Here is a 20492-nt window from a genome sequence, read left to right on the forward strand (position 1 = left end):
GCAGTTAATTTTATAAGATCAAGTGTTGTATTTGTGTGCTTTCATAGTTATAGAAATTATAAATTTCTGCATAGAATGGGTTATCTTGTGGTGTTTATAAATCACCCATTAACTTTTTTTTCTTTCTTTTTTTTCAAATTCATGTAGTAGTTACATTGAACTCTTAATTGCTCATGTTGATGTACCCTTCCAGTGACTTTTAGGTTAGTCACCATGGAATACATTAGAAATGAAGCATATATGATTGAATAAACCCATGGTAAGTCATGTTATATCTGTCTATCTTTACAAAAAGGCTTTTTACTCTTTATAAGGCAGGCAGCCAAAAAAGGCATAGTCTATAGAAGAGAGAATCCTCAAAGAGCACAGTCACATTGGTTTTTGCTTTGCTAGAAGGTGCTTTTCCTATGACTTTAGTCCAAAGTGTGGGTGGTTCAAAGCATAAAAGAAGTGATACTGCCAACGTAAAGAAATGAAGCTGTGGACCTCACCCATCTCCAAAAATTTTAAACTTCAGGACTGAATGAAGAATGGCAGGATATTGCAGATGGTGTGTGAGGAATGTCAAATCAAGAAGACATGAATATGCCAAAGATATGATGGATGTCATGCAGAAAAAATTCCCAAAGAATAGAATGACATTTTACAAATGAGAAGATTTGGGTAAAGTAGTGTTCAGGTGATATAAACAACAAAGGTTGGCAGAAGCTGGCAGTGGAAGTGTTACCGATCAAGTGCAGCCCTCACACCTCTGTTCTGTAATTAGTCATTTAATAGATAAAGAAAATGTTGTTAGAACAGTTAGTCCAATGGTATTCTCACAGTCATAAGTGGAAATTTGCTCATGCATAGTTCAGTAGAGATTTGATCATGAATCATCTTGGCAAATTGTCATCAAGGAGGTGTCAATTCAATATCTTGTTTGTGTGTTGCTAGTCATGTGGTGTTCATGGTCATATTGTACAGGTTGAGTCCCGATTTAACGGCAGCCTCGGGACTTTGGGAATCCCATTAAAGTGATTTTGCCATTAAACCCATTAATTATTTTTAAATACTGGTACAGAAATATAGGTAATAAGAAAAAGTAGGAAAAGCTTAGGGAAAAAATTTAACTGCACTTACATTGTTCAGCTGGCTTCTTCCGCTCCCAAAGTGAGGATTCTTCATACTGTACAAGATGATTATTTACATGGAGGACTGGGCTGCAAGGCTGATGTCTTGACTGGCATCAGGGCTGATGTCAGCAGGCTCAGTGGTGTCTGGGGTCTCTGGTGGGGAGGAACTGACTGGAGTACTACTCATGACAGGGAGTGGCTCAATGTCTGGAGCAGATGAAGGGCCTGGTAAAGGCTGAACAGCTGAAGAAGTTTTGTCACACATTTTCATAAAAAGGTCCTGGATCTTCAATTGCTTCAAATATTTTGGCTTCTCCTTAATTAAACAGGCCTGTGATGAAAGAGCACTGCTCCAGAGTAGTGATTAATTGTTCTGTCAGCTCAATGGTTCAGTCAAGGGGGATCTTCTCAGGGGAGGTTATCATTTTGCTCATTGATGTCATTGTCACTCTCCTCACATTGGAACTCTTCTGGTGTTGTAACCATTCTCTCTATTTCTGCCGAAAATAACTAGTGGGCAACAGGAGCATCATCATCTACATCAAGCCACTCCTCCAGGTCTTGATGTTCAAGTTTCTGTGCCACTGAGCTAGTGTATACTTTGGCATACTCCATAATCTCCTCCACAGTCTGCTGGCAGCACTGTGGTAAACAGCACCACTGTTATGATGCGACGTCAGCAGTAAACACACACTCAGTTCGGTTGCCTTTGTTGAGCACCCACAGTTCAGTGCACCTAATATGCCGCAAAATGCAGGAATGCCATTAAACTCTACACCTAACGCCCCAATAGTAATTTGTGCTGCCAAACCCAGGATTCCAGTAAATGCTGTGCTGTAAAATCAGGACTCAACCTGTATATCAGGTGAGGACTAGTTTCTGTTTAGTGAAAACATCCAGTCCCATAGAGGTTCCTTTTTTTTATTGCAGGTGTTCAAGTAACAGAGTAACAGATTCTGTTCATTGTAAATTTGGATACCAGCAAGTGTTGGTCCTGCAACACAGAAGCCATAGAGAATTGTCTCCCTGACACACATCTACAAAAGCCGCCAACATTTTTGCCTCCATGTGGAAGTGCTGCCTTTTGGGATTGACACTTAGTCGCTGAATTAGGTCCAGAATATCTTCCTCAGTTTTGACTGCATTTTCTCCACCTTTTCACAGTAATGGAGTTGATACAATGACTTTCCTCTTACTTTATAAACTAGTGATACAAAGTATCCCCAGTGATACAACACAGACAGCAGTCCAGAGTTTCTTCTGAGAGAGATCCACAAGAGCACCCTGGGATCATTGCTGGTTATTGTGGGTCTGCAGGTTTCCAGTTAGGGGAATTCAAACTAACAATTATTAATATCATTAGGAGCCTGTGGATAATTATTGGTAAGAGTCGGCATCAGCAGCAGTTTATCACAACTGGCTATCATGCTTAGTACCTCAAGCTAAGTGGCTTTCTTTAAAGTTACAGTATTGTTCTGGCTCATATTTGATGATTTCCTTTATTTGAGGAACCTTGTCCAGAAAGGAGATTACATTTAATGGAGACTCCAGTGAGTTAGAGGGCAGTTCCTGGACTGAGTGAAGTGTTTGCGTTAGTTAGAATAAAACTTGTGGTGCCAGCATGTTGAAGGAGTAATTGTCTAGTTCTTTCAAGTTCATGGGGGATTTCTTACAGTTGAGTAAAACCATCTCACAATAGAATAATAATGATAATAACTGTTGCCTTGTGTTTTGCTAACCAGAAACCTACATACCCACAGTGCATGGACATCCCATACATTTCAGTAAGAAGATACTTTGGATTAATGTCTGTTGTATTAGTGTGGGGCAATTTCAAAAGTTTGCAATAGTAGCAGAAGCAGAGTAGTTGCAAGTTGTCAACTTTCCTTATGTGTAAAGATAAAGGAAAAACAGTTGAAAGTGATAGTCTGGATAATGAGTGTCAGTCCCTCAGGGCAGAACCTCCAAATGGAGGTATTTACCTGGTTGTAGTATATAGGAAGGGAGCTGTGCTTGTGGGGTAGATACTTTCTTATATACTACAACTAATTACTTCCATTTGTTGGTGCAGCCTCAAGAGGCTGACAGTCTCTCCACTGGCCCAAGATCTCTTGAATAGTTTCAGTTCTATTTCCTCCACCTTTTCACAGGTGAGGGTTTAGACAAGTTTTGAAGATGAACAGGAGGGAGAGGACTTTTTTAAGCCACGTCCACACAGTCGGGCACTGTCTGTCAGGCATGAAGGGTTTGTCCTCTGTGGGCTCCTTTAGCAGGCAAACCATCAAACTGCCCATTCTCGGCACTATTAGATTGCAGTGGGCAGAAGTTTGACATCACTGCCAAATGCACAAGGTAAGGTGTGAGCAGACCCTCTCAGTACCGAATTAGTTAGGACATGATGTCCACACCAAGTACATACTGGTCTCGACAAAACACAGTCACATTAATTGGCCTGTATAAAGCACACGAATGGTTATGGAATGTAAGGTGTGACACCATGGTGATTATACTATGCTAGACCACATGCTCACAGCCACTGCTTATGACCCACCAACCACCATAGTCAGGCATAGTCTAGAGACTTTGCCCATTTAGGGCACAGCCTGCTGGGCATAGCTCAACCATGTGGATGGGGCATTATGTTCATCACACAGGACCACCACTTGCAGCTATTGGTCATTCATCCCGCTTGTGATTGATGTAGAATTAGTTCTTTGAGTACATGAGGAATTTCTCTAGACTGAGTAAAATCATCTTATGGTAGTTAGAATAAATGTACAAGTCCATTTGCCCACTTGAAAGGGTTGATTTACATTTAACCCTTGGAATGCATGAAGGATTTCTCATGGGTGCGTATGATGACAGCTAGAAGGAATATACAAGCTCACCCACTAGCTCTCTCACTATACAGTATATATGTATATATATATATACTTTTCCTTTTACCAGTTGGTGGAACTTCGGGAGGCATGGTAGTGTTGTGAATACTTACATGTGATATTGAAGGTGGAAGAAGTAGACAAGGATTAATGGGACCTTCAATATCATTTGTCATTATTTAGTTTATTCAATACTAACATGCATTTTGCTGTCAAATAATTTTAAGATAATGGTGATCTGGTCTTGATATTCATGGTACTTTTAATAGAACACCCATAGTCTCTTCTGATTTCTGTATATTATAAATAACTGTTATTTCCAGGTTTGCTATAACATGTAGGCTAATCTTGAAAATTTTTAGGATTTTTTACACACTAAATGTTTAATCTGTCCATTTTATTGTAGAAATTAATGTATATGAATATTTTCATGAATTCTTGTGATGGTAAGGCATTTCATGTACTTGACTCTTTCAATACAGTGATTCGTAGATTTGGTGTCGGCTATGAATTTAATTTGCCACTGAAAGGTGCACTTTGGGCCAAACTAAAGCCATGGTCAATGAAGACTGGTCTGGTCTGCTCAGTCTTCATCAGTAAAATAGAATAATTTTGTATTTCCACTGATAATGTATGTGAAGTGTGTATACATGATTAATCAGGAGTGAATATTGATAGAAATAGACCATTTCTTTGGCATTGTTAGATTTGGGCCACCAGCTATATTATTTGTATTTCAATTGAGTATTTCCTAATGAGGCTAGCTCCTGGTACCATAGGCAGGAGACTGTACTTAATTTTGTACATCTGACGGCTATTTCACTCACTTTTTTTTTTTTTTTTTTTCATTCTTTTGTTCTTTCTTTTTTCTTTCCTCCTTTTTCTTGGGGGTTTGGTATGTATACATCATCAAAAGCCCTCTCTCTATTGTTGGGGAGATGGCTAAGTGTAATGGTAAAATTTTTATATTGTGTGTATATGTATATCACATGAAAACATCATTGTGTGAGTGAAAGAAAAGCAAAGAAAAGAAAAATCTGTATTTCAACTGCCAACTGCAGTCTTTGTCAGTAGAGTACTTTTCTGATGAGGACTGCAGTTGGCAGTTGAAATGTGTGTGTGTGTGTGTATATATATATATATATATATATATATATATATATGTATATATATATATATATATATGTATATATATATATATATATATATGTATATATATATATATATGTATATGTTTATATATATATATGTATATATATATATATATATACATACATACATACATACATATTGGCTGCCAACTGCAATCCTTGCTTGTCAGTAGAGTACTCTACTGCCAAGGACTGCAATTTGCAGTCCTTGGCAGTATCTAATCTATATTTCAGCTGCCAACTACAGTCCTCATCAATAGAGTACTCTGCTCATCATGCCTGCAGTTTGCAATTGAAATATATATACAGTATATATATATATATATATATATATATATATATATATATATATATATATATATGAGGAAGGTGGAAGAGAAAGACATGGGTCTAGGGCTGAGTTTATTCCTGACTGGTTTCATTTATAGCTTCTTCAAACCTGTCAATGTCCCAGCATATATATAATATACTTTTTTCTTTCACCCTGTCAGTTGTGTTTTCATGTGATTTACAAATGTTCTATATTTCACTCCAGTTACATGTGTATGTTTATGCACATTAAGTTGTTTAACCTATTCTTGCATAATTAGATTCATTCCTTGTGTTATAAGGGCCATTCTACATACTCTTCCTCTATACCTTACCTCTTCCACATAACATGTACAATTCCCATGATAATAATTTAATTACAATGATAATCAGGATAATAATGATGATAATACGTACATATTCTGTAAGGTGATCTAGAATGTGGTTTTAGCTGGGCATTAGAGAACAGGTCTTCCCTTCAAGACCACCTTAGACCATGAAGCAGACAGAAACCAATAGAATTGTTAAAAGATCTCATTTTAGAAAAAAGTAACATTATGTGTAAAAGTATAAATAGAAATAGACTTTGAGGTAGATGTAAGTGAAGGAGGATTTTTTCATGTTGTGATAACTATTAATTGTTGTTTATAAAAATATATATATATATTCCCAGTTGTTGTTTTCTTAAACCAGTGTGTGTATATGCAATTTTCTGTATACTGGAAACAAAATGTTGCTGTAGTTCATAAATTTCACACTAGTACCAGTAGTATTCAAATTAATATGAAGTGAGCTTACTTAGTCAAGGATGCCTGTGATTTATGGCTTCTACATAAGGAGGGAAAGAGGGGAAGGTCTGTTGAGGAAGGATGGGAGAGGATAGAAGATAGGGGTGAATGGAGAATGGTTGTGTATGGATGATGCTGTGTTGCATGTGGTGAAATTGGTTGGGGATGAGGGAGTATGTGAGAGAAATAAATTGACACAGCATGAAGGGATTTCTCCCCATCTCCTTTTCTGCATGAGGGGGCAGAGAGGGGGGTTCACCGATTTAATGAAGCGGCCTTGCTGTGGATATGCTGTGTCTTGCTTCTGACCCAGGGCAGTGGGCGAGATGCAGGGGTGACCTGTCATCCAGGAGGTGGCAAGATAAGAGAGAGGGGAGTGGAATATTTTAGGGATGGAATGGGTGGGGGTGGTTTTTATGCCTTTGTTTTTTGGCTACCTCCCTTATAGGGGAAAAAAAAGCCTTTGGGGTATATGTATGTATATGGAAACTTACTCGATCTTTTGATCACTAGCCGCGAAAGCATGGTAAGTGATGTAGAAGTCGGTGAATCTGTTGCAAATAGCGATCACAACTTAGTCAGATTCAAACTCCTAAACAATTTTAGAATAGATACTTGTGCTTCTAAAATACCCGATTTCAGTAAAGCTCAGTTCATAGGACTACGTCAGGAGCTTCAGCTTACAGATTGGGAGGCAAAATTAAACGAAAGGCCTGTAGATCAGATGTGGGAAATATTTCAAAATACGCTCACTAAGATGATTCAAACTTGCATTCCTTTTAAGGACAGACGTCCCCCAAATCAGGCCCGCCCAAAGTGGCTCGACAAAGAAACTGAAAAAAGTATTGCTAAAAAGAGACAGGCTTATAAGAAATATAAGTGCTCGGGTGCATCTAATGACTATGAAAGTTATGTATCAATAAAGAGAGATTTAAAAAAGATAATAAGAAAAAGAAAACGACAATATGAAATGAACATCGCTGATAAATCCAAAGAGAATCCCAAAGAATTCTATAGTTACATTAGAGATAAAAAGGTTGTTAGGAATCACATTGGTCCACTATTATCTGCTGACGGTCAACTTGAATATTCAATTGAAAGAATGTGTAATATCTTAAACAATTATTTTAGCTCGGTATTCGTAAACGAAACACCTCGAAGTGAATTTCAAACTGAAACCTGTGAAAAGTCTGGGGTAAACTTACTCACTACGGTAAATATAACAAAAGAAAAAATTAAAAGGTGTATAGACAAACTCAAAGTTAATAAAACACCAGGGCCTGACGGTTGGCATCCAAGAATCTTAAAGGAAATGAAAAATGAGATTGTTGTTCCATTAGAAATTATTTTCAAGAAATCCATCATATCCGGAGATGTCCCAAGAGAATGGAAGCTAGCTAACGTTACTCCCATATTCAAAAAAGGTGACAAAAAGAAACCAAATAACTATAGGCCTATGAGTTTGACTTCAATCATAGGAAAAATAATGGAAACTATCATCAGAGATGCTATCGAACATCATTTAGAAAGTAACCGTTTGATAAATGATAGCCAGCATGGTTTCAGACGGAAACGTTCTTGCGTGACTAACTTACTCGAATTCTACAACACAGTTATCTCCAATTATGACAAAAGAAACAATATAGATTTAATATATCTAGACTTTGCAAAAGCTTTTGATACCGTCCCACACGAAAGACTACTTACTAAACTAGCTTTGCATGGAATAAGTGGTAGCCTATTAGGTTGGACTAGTAATTGGTTGAATGGTCAAAAACAGAGAGTTGTTTTAAATGGAAAAACTTCTGGATGGAAAAGTGTTGCAAGTGGAGTTCCTCAGGGTTCCGTTCTTGGGCCACTTCTATTCATAGTATATATAAATGATATAGACCATGGACTAAAATCTACTGTTTCCAAATTTGCTGATGATACAAAACTGTGCGGAGTGGCAAATGATCACTCAAACTAATTAGATATTCAAGAAGATTTAGATCAATTACAGCAATGGTCTGAAAAGTGGCTAATGAAATTTAACACAAGTAAATGCAAGGTAATGCACATAAGTAAAAATAACAGTAAGTACGATTACAAGTTATTTGGAAATTCATTAACAAAAGTGGATAGTGAAAAAGATCTCGGCATAATTATCAGTAACGACCTCAAATCATCCAAGCAATGTATTTCAGCCTCTGAGAAAGCAAATAAGATTCTGGGACTGATTGCGCGATCTTTTGATTTCAAAAGTCCATCACTCATTAACAAGCTATATAAATCGTTAGTTCGTCCACATTTGGAATATGCTGTTTCCGTATGGTCACCGAATCTCATTAAAGACATTGACAGACTGGAAAAAGTACAACGGCGAGCCACAAAACTGATTCCAAATATCAAAAATAAATCATACGAAAATCGACTAAAGCACATGAATCTGTTTTCCCTAAAAAAGCGTAGACTCAGAGGTGACTTGATACAGGTCTTTAAGATTTTAAAGGGAATTGACAACATCAAAAGTGACAAAATTTTCACATTGAGAATCAGACAAGAAACAATGGTCTCAAACTGTCCGGAAATAGATTCAATTTGGAAGTAGGTAGAAACAACTTTGCCAACCGTGTAGTTAATGAATGGAATAAACTTCCTGCACAGGTAGTGCAATGTAGTTCAGTTCAAAGCTTTAAGAATCATTTAGATAAATACCTAAGTAAGATGCTGTAATGATTATGATTTATCTTATATTATTTGTTTTTGTTTTATCATTTGTCTGTCTGATTTTCATTTATCATTAGTTATATGTCAATTTATTATTTACTATTTACCTGTTTGTTTATTATTTTAACTATACCTATGCATTTATTTATGTATTTTATTTGTTATTTACATTATTATAGTTTTTATTTATCATTTTATTGTTAATATGATTTTTTTTTTTTTTCATCCGACCTAGATATGGATCAAAAGGTCTCCTGTCGGCATGCTCTGCCTTTGTAATCCTTTGTAATTATCTGCAAAAATGGTATCACATAGGTAAATAACATTTTCTGGCAGTAGCCCAAATAGTATTTGGCCAAAACTGCAAGAGAAGAATAACTTCACAGACATACCAATTTGACTCTTTAAGAGGAAAATGACAGGATGCAAAGGGAGATGGTTCCTTCTACAGACGTTCCTCCCTTGAGGAAGGCTGACTGTTGCCTCACCACCTCTTGGTGGGAATGAAGTTTTCCAACCGAGTATGAATTTCATTCCAGGGTCTTGCAGCCCTCTGTGCCTCATCTCCTCCCCAACAAGAGGGTGGCAAGATCTTCAAGTAGGCTAAAACAAAACCAACTAATGTTTCACGACCTACCCAATACCAAAAGTGAGCCAGTGAATGAGACTGACAGTATATTCAGTCACTGTCAAACTTCTCCCATTGACGAGCAACTTCATTACTCTACTTAACACCAAATAGCCTTCCGGCAGTTGTGCATGATGATGAATCCAGATATTGATCTCCGGAACCACTCATCAGTCACAACCCACACAGCAGGAAATCTAGGCTTTGTGATTGCCTTGTGGTGGGATTAAGGAGCAGAACAATTTACCAGCAGCCTATATGGCTGAGCAGTCCTATCCAGGATCCACTCCATTCACCCCACCCATGAAGAGTGTGTCCTAAGAATATTCTCCAAAAACTTAACCTAGCTGGGCAGGTGCTGCCAGCAAGGTCACACAAATGCAGCATTGATAATAATAATAACAGCAGTAGGGAGGAAGCAACAGCCTTCTCAAAATCAAAGTTGTGTCATTATGATGTTTATTAAAGCCAAAGTCCTTCTGTTGCACTTCCTTGTGCATGGAGTGAAGAGGTCCCCATAAACTCAAGAACAATCTACTCTGTTAACACTGGAGCAGTTGTTCACCCGTCCAACAGAGGGTGATGATCACCATTGAAGTTAACAAACTCAAGCATTACAGGTATCTAAAATATTGATTAAGTACTAACTATGCCCACCATTCCTTCAACTCCCAGTACACATTAGACAATGATGAAATATCCCATATTAAATCTAGCCAAATGTACAAACTGCAACCAAGATTACTGTGCATCATCTTCAGAATGTATAATGTTCCAATTTGAAGAAAAAAAATCCTGTCTCAGACTCAGAACACATCAGCTTCAGAAAAACCCAAAGACAAGTATGATCCAGGATGATTAGGCCTGGAGTCATGTCTGTGGAAACATTGCAATCTATCAGATGACCTCTCCTCCCAATAGTTTATCTGAATGACCACTCCAGGCTCCTGTCTTCAGAATATGGAAAAAGGTCCAACAAATCTCCATCAAATCGCCATTATACCCCCCACCCACCCACCACCACCGGTTCTCCAAACCAATGGACCACATCGTCCAGAAGTAGCCGAAAGGAGACCAAAACAACCACCCCTGACATCTAAAAGCACACAAATAACAGACCTAAACTCATATCCTAATAGACCACAGTTGAATCCCAGACACAACCAGACTTTAAACCACACTCCCTCCAAGACTACAACCCCCCATCCATAGAAGCGGATTACCACACCTCCCTCTCCAGCTCCAATAAGACTCCGACAAGCCCAAACAGTTATGACATCGTACGACACTGACACTCAGCCGTGACATCGTCACACTTAAGCTCTTCAACCAAATATGGACGGAAGGCGTCCACACCAACCTCCTGGAGAAGTGCATGTGAAATTTTTGGTGTGTTGGAACAATGGCTGTGGTTGTGAAAGAAGTCTGAAATCAGTGTTGTCAGCTCGACCATACTGATGAGGTGCTGGCATATGTATATGCGACACTGACCTACTGCGCCTCTGATGTCCGCCCTTGTGGAGAGAGGTTGTATATCACATAATTTACTCGAATGCTCTACCCACACAACCCCTCGCAAGAACCTCATACTTCACCTCCCCAAACAACGGTTACACTACACCTCATATTCAGAAAACCAACACTTACATCTATCTTCTCTCGACATTGTGCAGGGATAAAAAGAAACCTCAGGTACTGTAGATTTTGTATTTTGTGACATTTTACATTGTGTACACAATACATCCATTTTCATAGTCAAGATTTGACAGGTGTATTTATAGAAGAGCAATTAAGTTTTATGTAATGCTTCCCTATATACATCTGAAAATGCAAAAGGCTCCAGATCGTTATTCTTTAAGATATTTTATATATCAATAATGAATGTTAAGTCTTTGTTGGTCAGTGTGACCCATACAAACTATTTTTTTTTTTTTTTTTCAAAATATTTGCTTATCAAATGCTCAGAGCCCAATGGCATCTATATTCGATCTCAATTGGTTTAAGCAAAGTTAGACTTGTTTTTATGATCAGCTGGAGTTGTTACCATATAGCATTCAGTAAATATAAATTTTCTCAGACCTGACGAGTATTGACGAAAAAAAATGAATTATTCTTAAGAACGTCAGTAATCATTCCTGTGAGTTTCACTGACTGGAAAGCCGCAGCCTCACAGTGGGTGGCAACGGTCCTCGAGCCCTCTCGAGGAAGGACAGTCAAAGTTGATTGAGAAATATCTTAAGAGTCCAGTCCGGAGACCAAATGCCAGCCTCTCAGGGTTGCACCTTCAGATGGGAGGAGAACTCTTTAATCCCTATATACATTTTAGAATATTAATTTTTGCTTTTAATGTCCTGCTTCCAAAAGTATTCTGTGACATGTAATGAGTTATCTGAATTGTATAATAGTTCTGCAAATACATTTAATAAATTATTTCCTGCATCAATACTGAACTTTTCAGAAAATTTATGTATTTACACCTGATTGTGAACTTCCAGTGGATGAAAAGGTGTAGTAATATTATGCTGAATACCAAGACTTGATATCAGCTTTGCAAACTGCACAACTCCGTTACACAGCCACAGAAAGACTAGACAAGACACAAAACTAAAGGTAACATAATGCAAACAGGTACTTGTTCGAATTGGCGCGTTTGGTTCTGAATAAAAGTCGTTTCAGTAATGCAGCACAGTTTCGTCATCTAGTGTTTGAGTAGTTTGTATTGTGTACAATTCTATTTCACCTGTGCCAGTACATTTCTTTTTCTTTTTACGGAGTAATTGCACTTCGTCGGGGCGCATCATCATCGTGACGTAATGTCGCCGATTCTATTCTGGATAAGCTGGACGTGGCTCTCAGTTGCTTCTCGGGAGGGAGCGCGTGCGGCACGGGTCGACGATAGAGGGCGCTGGGAGGCAACGTGTAGTTCGACATCTGCGACGCCGCCCGCACCGCATCCAGGGAACCCTCACGGTGTCGCAGTTGCGGCAGAGGCGGCGACGCGCCGTCTCCCGGATCCGAAACGGTTCCCGCAGCGCCATTAACAGCCAACTCCCCCGTGACGTCACTTCGACCCCAGTCTTCGAAGAGCTCGGCCATCAGCTCGGCCTTGTTCTCGAGGCGTCGGTGCTGCCTCGGCGGGTACTGCTCGATGAGGGAGACCTTGTCGTCGGGCGACGAAGCGTTCCGGGAGCCTGACGACGAAGACGACAGACGCGCCGGCGTGAAGCCGTCGCCGTTGCCGTCGTCGACGCAACGGCCGCTGTTGGGACGAGAGGAACCTGCCGCCCCCGACTGACTCGAGGCCGAAGGACGGCGACTCCCAGAGGTTGAGGACAGCTGTCGGAGGAGCGAGACCTCCAGCTCCTCCCTCCGCATTCGGTCGAGGTGCCCTTGGTGAAGAGAAATCGACGTTCTCCTGCCCCTGGATGTTCCTTCCCCGTCTCCTTCTCCTTCCGCCGACAACTTCCTGACCTCTTTCAGGAGCGCACCTCCTTCGTCAGGAAGGTCGTCCTCGGGAGGTGAGAGACGCCGTGCCGCGTCAGAGGTCGTATCGCTCGACGGGTACGACGACGAGGTGCTGTGTCTGACCTGTGCCCTCGGGGTCGCCCTCGTGGCCACCACGCCCTTGGTATCCACCGCGTCGTCGTCGTCGCTCGAGTTTTCCTGCTGGGGGGCGTCGTCGGGGTCGTTACCTCGGCGCCTCCGGGCGTGGCGCCGGGAGGAGGAAGCCCCCACGCCGTCCTGGGGGGAAGTAATATATATGTATATATATGTATTTTTTGTTTTCCGTTTGTTTAATTATTTGAGAGCCGGTAAGTAACTCGATTTATTCTATAATTGTCACAACAGCAAAACTGATGGAAGGGTCATCACACTGGGCTATTTTTCCTCCAACCTCCGATTCATCGCCCACCTCCAGAACCCTTTCCGCCGTCAAATGACTATGACAAACTATTTTGTTTTTTCAACAAAAATGCATAGAATGTCATTTTGAAATGCCGGAGGAAAATAATATTCCCCCAGCATGTCAGATGTCTTCCTGAAAGCTACGGGCTGCAAATCTGCTCCAGCAGTCGGAGGAAGAATAGACCAGTGTGATAACGCCTTAAAAGTCTCGTTCAACTGTATCAGGTTTCGATCCTTGAATACCTTCTGCTTGGCAAGACGGTACCAGACTGGACTCGTAATCATGAGGTCCCGGGTTCGAGGCTCCACGACTGCTCGGGGATAAATGGGTCCTGAAGTGGATTATGAAGCCCCTTCCTACTCACCCTTTCTGTCCGGGCCCTTCGCGCTCTCCTGAAGGCGAGCTCCACGCGTTGTTGCTGTTCCTGTAGGTGTTCCACCTCCAGCCCGATCTCCCTCTGCGGAGGAGGAACCTGGTCTTGTTGCTTCGCCTCGCCCTCGATCTCGCCCTCCTGGTGGTGCTGCCCTTCGCCCTGGGTCGCCTCGCGCCGGGGGCGGCGCCCCGAATTGGCGCTGATGGGCGGAAGGCGCCCAGAACTGCTGTAAGAGGAGGAGGAGAAAGAAGATGAGGTCATGTCTGAGTCGAGCTGTACAAAGGTCCCTTGGACGTTCATTCATAAATTTGTCTATTTACCCATTTATTTATCTGTTTATTCATTTATTCTGACTATTTGTATGTTTATTCGTCTACTTATTTTTATTTGTCTATTTAATGGCTCGATTTATATATTTAATTATTTGGTATTTTGCAATACACGCCACCATGCTTCGCATTTTCTGAGGTCTTTAAAGGTCAATTCAGGTCATGGTTGGGCTAGGATAGGACAGCTACCGCCAGAAACTGGCTAGAATTTAACAGAATACCGCCATACTGATGGCGATATTGATCGAACATGGCGTATTGTTTACGTACTGACGGCGATATTCTCGTCTTAATTTACTGAAGTTTATTGTGTATATGTCCCATAAGGCATATTTATTCATGAACAATGAAATTAAAGATTTTAATTTACTTCTTTTTACGATTTCTTAGCTAAATGTTCTGTTTCCTGGCATCATGACTAAATTTTTCAATCAAGGGAGCTTGTGGGGGAAAGCCATCTTGATCAAACTTTAAGTTTCCTGTCGACATGCGTTGTCATGGTGATCCGATAAAGATAATGAAAACAAATAAATTAATAAGTAAGGGAGGGGGCTAGGTGTTCATTTTACTCCCCCAGGTAACGCCCTCCCATTCCCAACCACTCCCTCTCATCCTTACTTCTCCCTCGGGATGGACGCGTGGGAGTTGGCACGGGAGTCGGCAGCGGAGACCACCCCAGAGGAGGAGGAGGAGGAGAGGATGGCGGTGGCGGTAGGGGTGGTGGTGGTGGGGGTGGTGAAGGCGGAGTCCGAGCGTCTCGAGCGCCTCATGGAACGACTTCGGGGCTCCGAAGGTGTCCGCCCGTGGGGCGTCGAGGAGGACCTCCGGCTGTAGACTTGAAGGCGAGCCACTTCCCGGGTCTTCTCCTGAAGGGGGAAGAACTGGTATTAAACAAGATCAGACTATATTCTTGTTTGAGTAAGTTTGGGAAAAGTGAGGTTCACTGATATGGCAACATTGCCAGCTAGGATTGTTGCCATAAATTGAGTGTAACACTATATATATATAATATATATATATATATATATAATATATATATATATATATATATATATATATATATATATATAAAGAGCTTTATTTTATTCAGCTCATAAATATACATATATATATATATATATATATATATAATATTTTTCTGACGATGCAGGTAGTGTCCTCCCCCCCCCCCCGTCACTCCCACCTCTACCTTCAGGACTTCCTGTAGCTGCTGGTGCTCTTGCTGGAGTTGGAGGTGTTTGGAGGAGAGGGAGCGGTTGCGGGAAACCTCGGCCGACACCTGCTGCTTCAGCGACTTGTTCAGCAGATCTAGGCGCTTCTGAAGATCCTGAAAGAGGCCGGGAAGGGGATCAACCAGATGTGGTTTACAGAAAGTTGTTTATTTTAGAAGGGGGGGAACTAATGTATACAGAAATATATATATTTGATACACCCAGTAAGGTAATATATTCAAGTAGTTTCTATATGTTCACTTGCTTGGGGAGGTAGGAGATAATGGAGATGGAAAATTATAATAATTTTCCATCCATAATTTTTTTTTTTTTTTTTTTTTTTTACTTCGTGCTCGACTTACTCCGATTTTCTTCTCGGCCGTCGTCAATTTCTCCGTCGTGCTGGTGAGCTGCCGGTGTAGTTCCTCGCGCGCAGGGAGGTTCCTTCTCCTGGCGAGGTCCTTGAGCCGCACCAGCTCGTCCTGCTGACGAAGGAAGCGTTCGTCGGTCGAGGCCTGTTTCTCCTTCGCGCGGTTGGCTGACGTCACGCTCTGCAAGAGATGGTGCGGTACAGTTGGCAGCCCTGGCCTCTACGTCATGTCGATTGGTAAGGGTCTTTTATGATTTATTTGTTTATTTATTCATTTATTGATTTATCTACTTATTTATTATATTTGTTACTTGTTTATTCATTTATTTGTTTATTAATCTATTTTTATTCATTTATTATTTGAAAGTGTGTCTTGTTTGTAGTAACGGCGTGTGTGATCGGCAAGTTAACGTTAACGATCATCAATCATTGACCAATTGATAGAAGCCAGTGACTATTCTTACGTGAGTTGAAAGTGTATATCTTATTTTTACGTGATTTTGTCTGCGCATGCGTAGATAGAAAATAAGAGAATAGATTAATTTCCCTGTATTTTTTATTAAAAGGTTGGTAAACATTAAATTATAAGACTGATTAATATTCGATATAATTTGCTACTTACAAAACTAAGGACTATATTATTTTTTATCTCCTTTTTATACTTCCTTCTCCCCCGTCCTCCTATTCCTCCATCTCCACCTCCTCATTCTTATCCACTTCTACTAAATATTCCTCTTCCTCTATTTCTACCTCCTCCTCTTCCTCCTCCTTTCCTTCCTCCCGTCCTTTTTCTCTTTTTCTTCATCCTCCTTATCTTCCTCCTCCTCCTCCATGTCTACCTTCTCTCTCTCTCTTCCTCTTCCTCCTCCTCCTCATCCTTCTCTTCCTCCTCCTCTTCTTCCTCCTCCTCCTTCTCTTCCTCCTCCTCCTTCTCTTCCTCCTCCTCCTTCTCTTCCTCCTCCTCCTCCTTCTCTTCCTTCTCCTCCTCTTCCTTCTCCTCCTTCTCTTCCTCCTCCTTCCCTTCCTCCTCTTCCTCTTTCTCTTCCTCCTCCTCCTTCTCCTCCTGTCCCTTGTCTTCCAACATCTCCACCTCCTTCTCCTCCTCCTGCTCCTGCTCCTGCTCTCGAGGACGACCTACCCTTCGTAGCTTCTCCTTGAGTATGCCGATCTCGATCTGGTGGGCCTCGATGATGAGGGGCAGCTGGGACTTCATGTTCTCGTAGCGTGCGAGGGCGGCCTCCTGGCGCTTGCCCACCCGAACCAGGAGTCGGTTCTGTTCCTCCAGCTCCTGTAGAAGTAATTCCCCATTATTGTTTACCTATTAGCGATTACCTATTGTGCTTGTATGCCTATTAGTGCTTACCTATTATTGTTTGATTATCTATTACTATCTACCTATTTGTGTTCACCTATTGTGTTCACCTATAAGTATTTGCTTATTAGTGTTTCCTATTAGTATTCACCAATTAATATTTACCTATTAGTGCATAACTTTTCCTTGTTTTCTAATATTGTTTACCTATTAAATGCTAACTTACTAGTACTTACCTTTTCGTATTTACCCATTAGTACTAACCTATTAGAATTTACGTATCATCTCTTAGTATGTTGCCCATTTATAGTAATTTACCTATTAGGGCTTACCTATTATTATTTACCTATTAGTGTGTAATTATGTTATTAGTGTTTGCCTATTAATGTTTACTTATTATCATTTACCTATTGGTTATTCACTGTTATAATTGTTTGTTTACGTTGATCTCGTTTTATGATTTATAGTGTTTGAAAATGGCGTTATACAAAATTTATATAAAAAAAAATGATTGGTACGTTTGAGTCAACACTATCAATATGGCACCAGATATTCTAAAAGAAATGTCAATAAATTATTATAAACTATATTTCACTTAATTTTGGATGTTTAGAATGACTAAACTGATTGGCCCAAATATAGTGTGGTATGTTAGTAACAGTTATATTTGGAGAGTGGTGAGTTCAATTTGAGTCGCATTCAAAACACACGAATTACGGTAAACGAACATTGCATTCGAATCTCATAAAACAGAGGTATAAATTAGCACAGGATTTGAAATACAATATATGCCAAATAATTTTTCAGTCTTGTTGAGTTTTTATATGGACAGTATTGGCAAGGGGTTGGATACTGCGTCTGTGTAAAAATTGGCGTGGTAGTTTTTTTGCTTTGCTGCATTTAATGGGAATGGAGCGGTTCTTGCCCATAGACAGAAACAAATAAATAGATAATAATAATTAATAATGATAATAATAATAATAATAATAATAATAATAATTAATAATTGATAATAATAATAATGATAATCAACCAATCAATCAATCAATTTGCCAAAGAGTCCTTTACCCCAGCTGTGAATACTTTGGATTCATTCCCATTGGACGTCGGGTCATGTCATGTTTTGCCCAGCGAGATTTCTACGTTGTGTTTGTTCATACATTCCACCCATCATGGTGAGTTTTGAGATTATGTCAAAGAAGATAAGGTTAGGTTAGTGCACTGGTTCCAAAGTCAAGAATAGGATCCGATGTCATGGAAGGGACAAATTGGGAAAGAGTTCTTGCCCTTATTCCTTGGTTCGAATAAAAGCGTTATGACGTCATTGCAAAGCCGACTGAAATAACGTCGCTTCTTATAACTTTTTAATTGTCACATTTTCCTTCCTCTTTTACCTTGTTTTTGTCATTTTCTTCCACGCACTTCTAACACTCATATTTTCTATATTATCTCTTTCATCTGTTTTACATACTAGGTCGACCAGATTTAGTTTACTTCCGTGATTGTGATAATTATCTGGGGCCGTATACACAAAACTTGTTAGCACTAACAAATAGCTGTTAAGGGTAACAAATTCCTGTTAAGGCTAACATTTAGCTGTTAAGCACTAACAGTGATACAGAAAACTTGTTAGGGCCTTAAAAGTACTGTTAAGATAAAAGTGCTGAGGAGGACTATTAAGCTCTTAACAAGTTCCTGTTAGTAGAGAAGATGGCGGAGCAACAACAACTAAAAAGATGACTGCGAGTTTATCGACAGCGACGGGACATATTTAACGAGTACAATGATGACGAACTCATCAAACGCTTCAGAATGAACCGTGCTGGTATAATAAAAATGGCTGATTTAGTGAGGGACAAACTTCAATCCCGAACAGAACGGAATCGACCACTGAGTCCTGAGACGAAGGTGGCAATTACCCTATGATATTTAGCCAAAGGTAAAATGCAGCAGTGACGAATTTGGGACCTCGCAAGCATCAATCAGCCGTGTCATTACTCAAACAATTGATGCACTATCAGAACCAGATATTGTAACTCAGTTTGTAAAATTCCTATTGACTCGCCAAGAAGTGCAAGTAAAACAAGCAGAGTTCATGGAAAACTGTAGGTTTCCCGGTGTTGTGGGTACCATAGATGGCACAAACATTAGAATTGGGGCTCCAAGTGTCGATGAACATTTATATGTAAACAGAAAACGATACCATAGCATCAACGTGCTTTGTCATGCCTCCCTCTTATCCTTGTGGTTTAAACTTGGCTTGAATCGCCCATTTATTATTATTTTTTCTCCATAATCACGTTGATCAAGAGGAGTGTTTCCTCTTGTGACCAGTTTGGCTTCCTTTTCTTTTTCTGTGTTTCTTCTGCCATGTCTATGTCCTCTGAAATTATTGTTGAGTCTTCTGTCGGAAGATTTGTCTGTGGCACGGCCGCCTGTACAATGCGCCTTCGTCCAAAAATATCTGTCGTTGGTTAATAAGTACTTCTAAAAACCCATACATACGATATCTATGTGCTATCATGATACTTTATTAATAAATTCTGAACAACTGCATTAATAATACTGTTTTATGTGTGCAATTTTTGATAATACGTCCATTTACATGTTCATAAGCTGCTAACTTCAGCGCTGTTTAGCGGTACTTGACAAACAACTGTTTGCTAGCTAACAGTTGTTAGTTAAGCATTGGTGTATAACTTTTAGTGGTTTTCTGTTAGCTAGCAGAGATTGTTAAGGCTAACAAAAAAGTTTTGTGTATACGGCCCCTGATGTCTAACTATATAAAGGACCTGTCCCATGGGTCCACCAGGCTGACTAGCAGTCGTTACAGCATAAATCCACAATTGATATATTCCACTTTCGACTGACATAATTGTGATATGTTTTGGAAATTTTATAAAAAAAAAAAATAAGATTTTTGTGATCACAGATTTCGAGAAGATACTGTGACTCACAAAAAATTGATGTTTTCCGTAAACATTCCAATAACTTGTCGCCATGGACACATGTTTCGTTTTCTTTCGTACGGCGTTGTCACAATGTTTCACACAAATAGATTTTTATTTATTCATATTACACAGGCCAATACTGGCAGTTTTTATTTCTATTTGTACATATAAATTATCAATTTTATATTTTTCTGCACGTGGAGTTTGGCGTATACGAGTAAAACAGAAGTCTCAAGCCAAGGTCATAAACTCCGAACACAGTAATGTGTCGTTCATGAATATATTATTAACTTATTTGCTAAACTGTGTCGTGAGCTCACAAATCGGGGTATTTGACCTAAATGTGGCAGGGGAGTGTGGTTCTGCAAGAATGTCGACACAGACATCATCTATACATGTATACTCTTGTATTTATTTGCACGGCGTGTACTGTTCTGGAAACCCGAATTTATGGAAATGT

The 20492-nt window shown here is 39.9% G+C and overlaps 1 protein-coding gene across 1 annotated transcript in view; it reads right to left on the reverse strand.

Moving 5' to 3' along the window:
- Window positions 1-11298: 11298 nt before the first annotated feature.
- Window positions 11299-20492, reverse strand: part of LOC143034400 (uncharacterized) — a 29391-nt gene continuing 20197 nt past the window's right edge. Inside the window, exons 4-9 of the mRNA XM_076200400.1 lie at window positions 16908-17057; window positions 15762-15950; window positions 15378-15515; window positions 14807-15054; window positions 13851-14085; window positions 11299-13320 (exon numbers count right to left, since the gene is read on the reverse strand). Coding sequence (XP_076056515.1) covers window positions 12346-13320; window positions 13851-14085; window positions 14807-15054; window positions 15378-15515; window positions 15762-15950; window positions 16908-17057 — 1935 coding nt within the window. The 3' untranslated portion in view covers window positions 11299-12345. The remainder of the gene's footprint in view (window positions 13321-13850; window positions 14086-14806; window positions 15055-15377; window positions 15516-15761; window positions 15951-16907; window positions 17058-20492) is intronic.

The sequence above is a fragment of the Oratosquilla oratoria genome, chromosome 17 (assembly GCF_046742065.1).
Source record: "Oratosquilla oratoria isolate Oo_2021 chromosome 17, ASM4674206v1, whole genome shotgun sequence".
Taxonomy (NCBI): Eukaryota; Metazoa; Arthropoda; class Malacostraca; order Stomatopoda; family Squillidae; genus Oratosquilla; species Oratosquilla oratoria.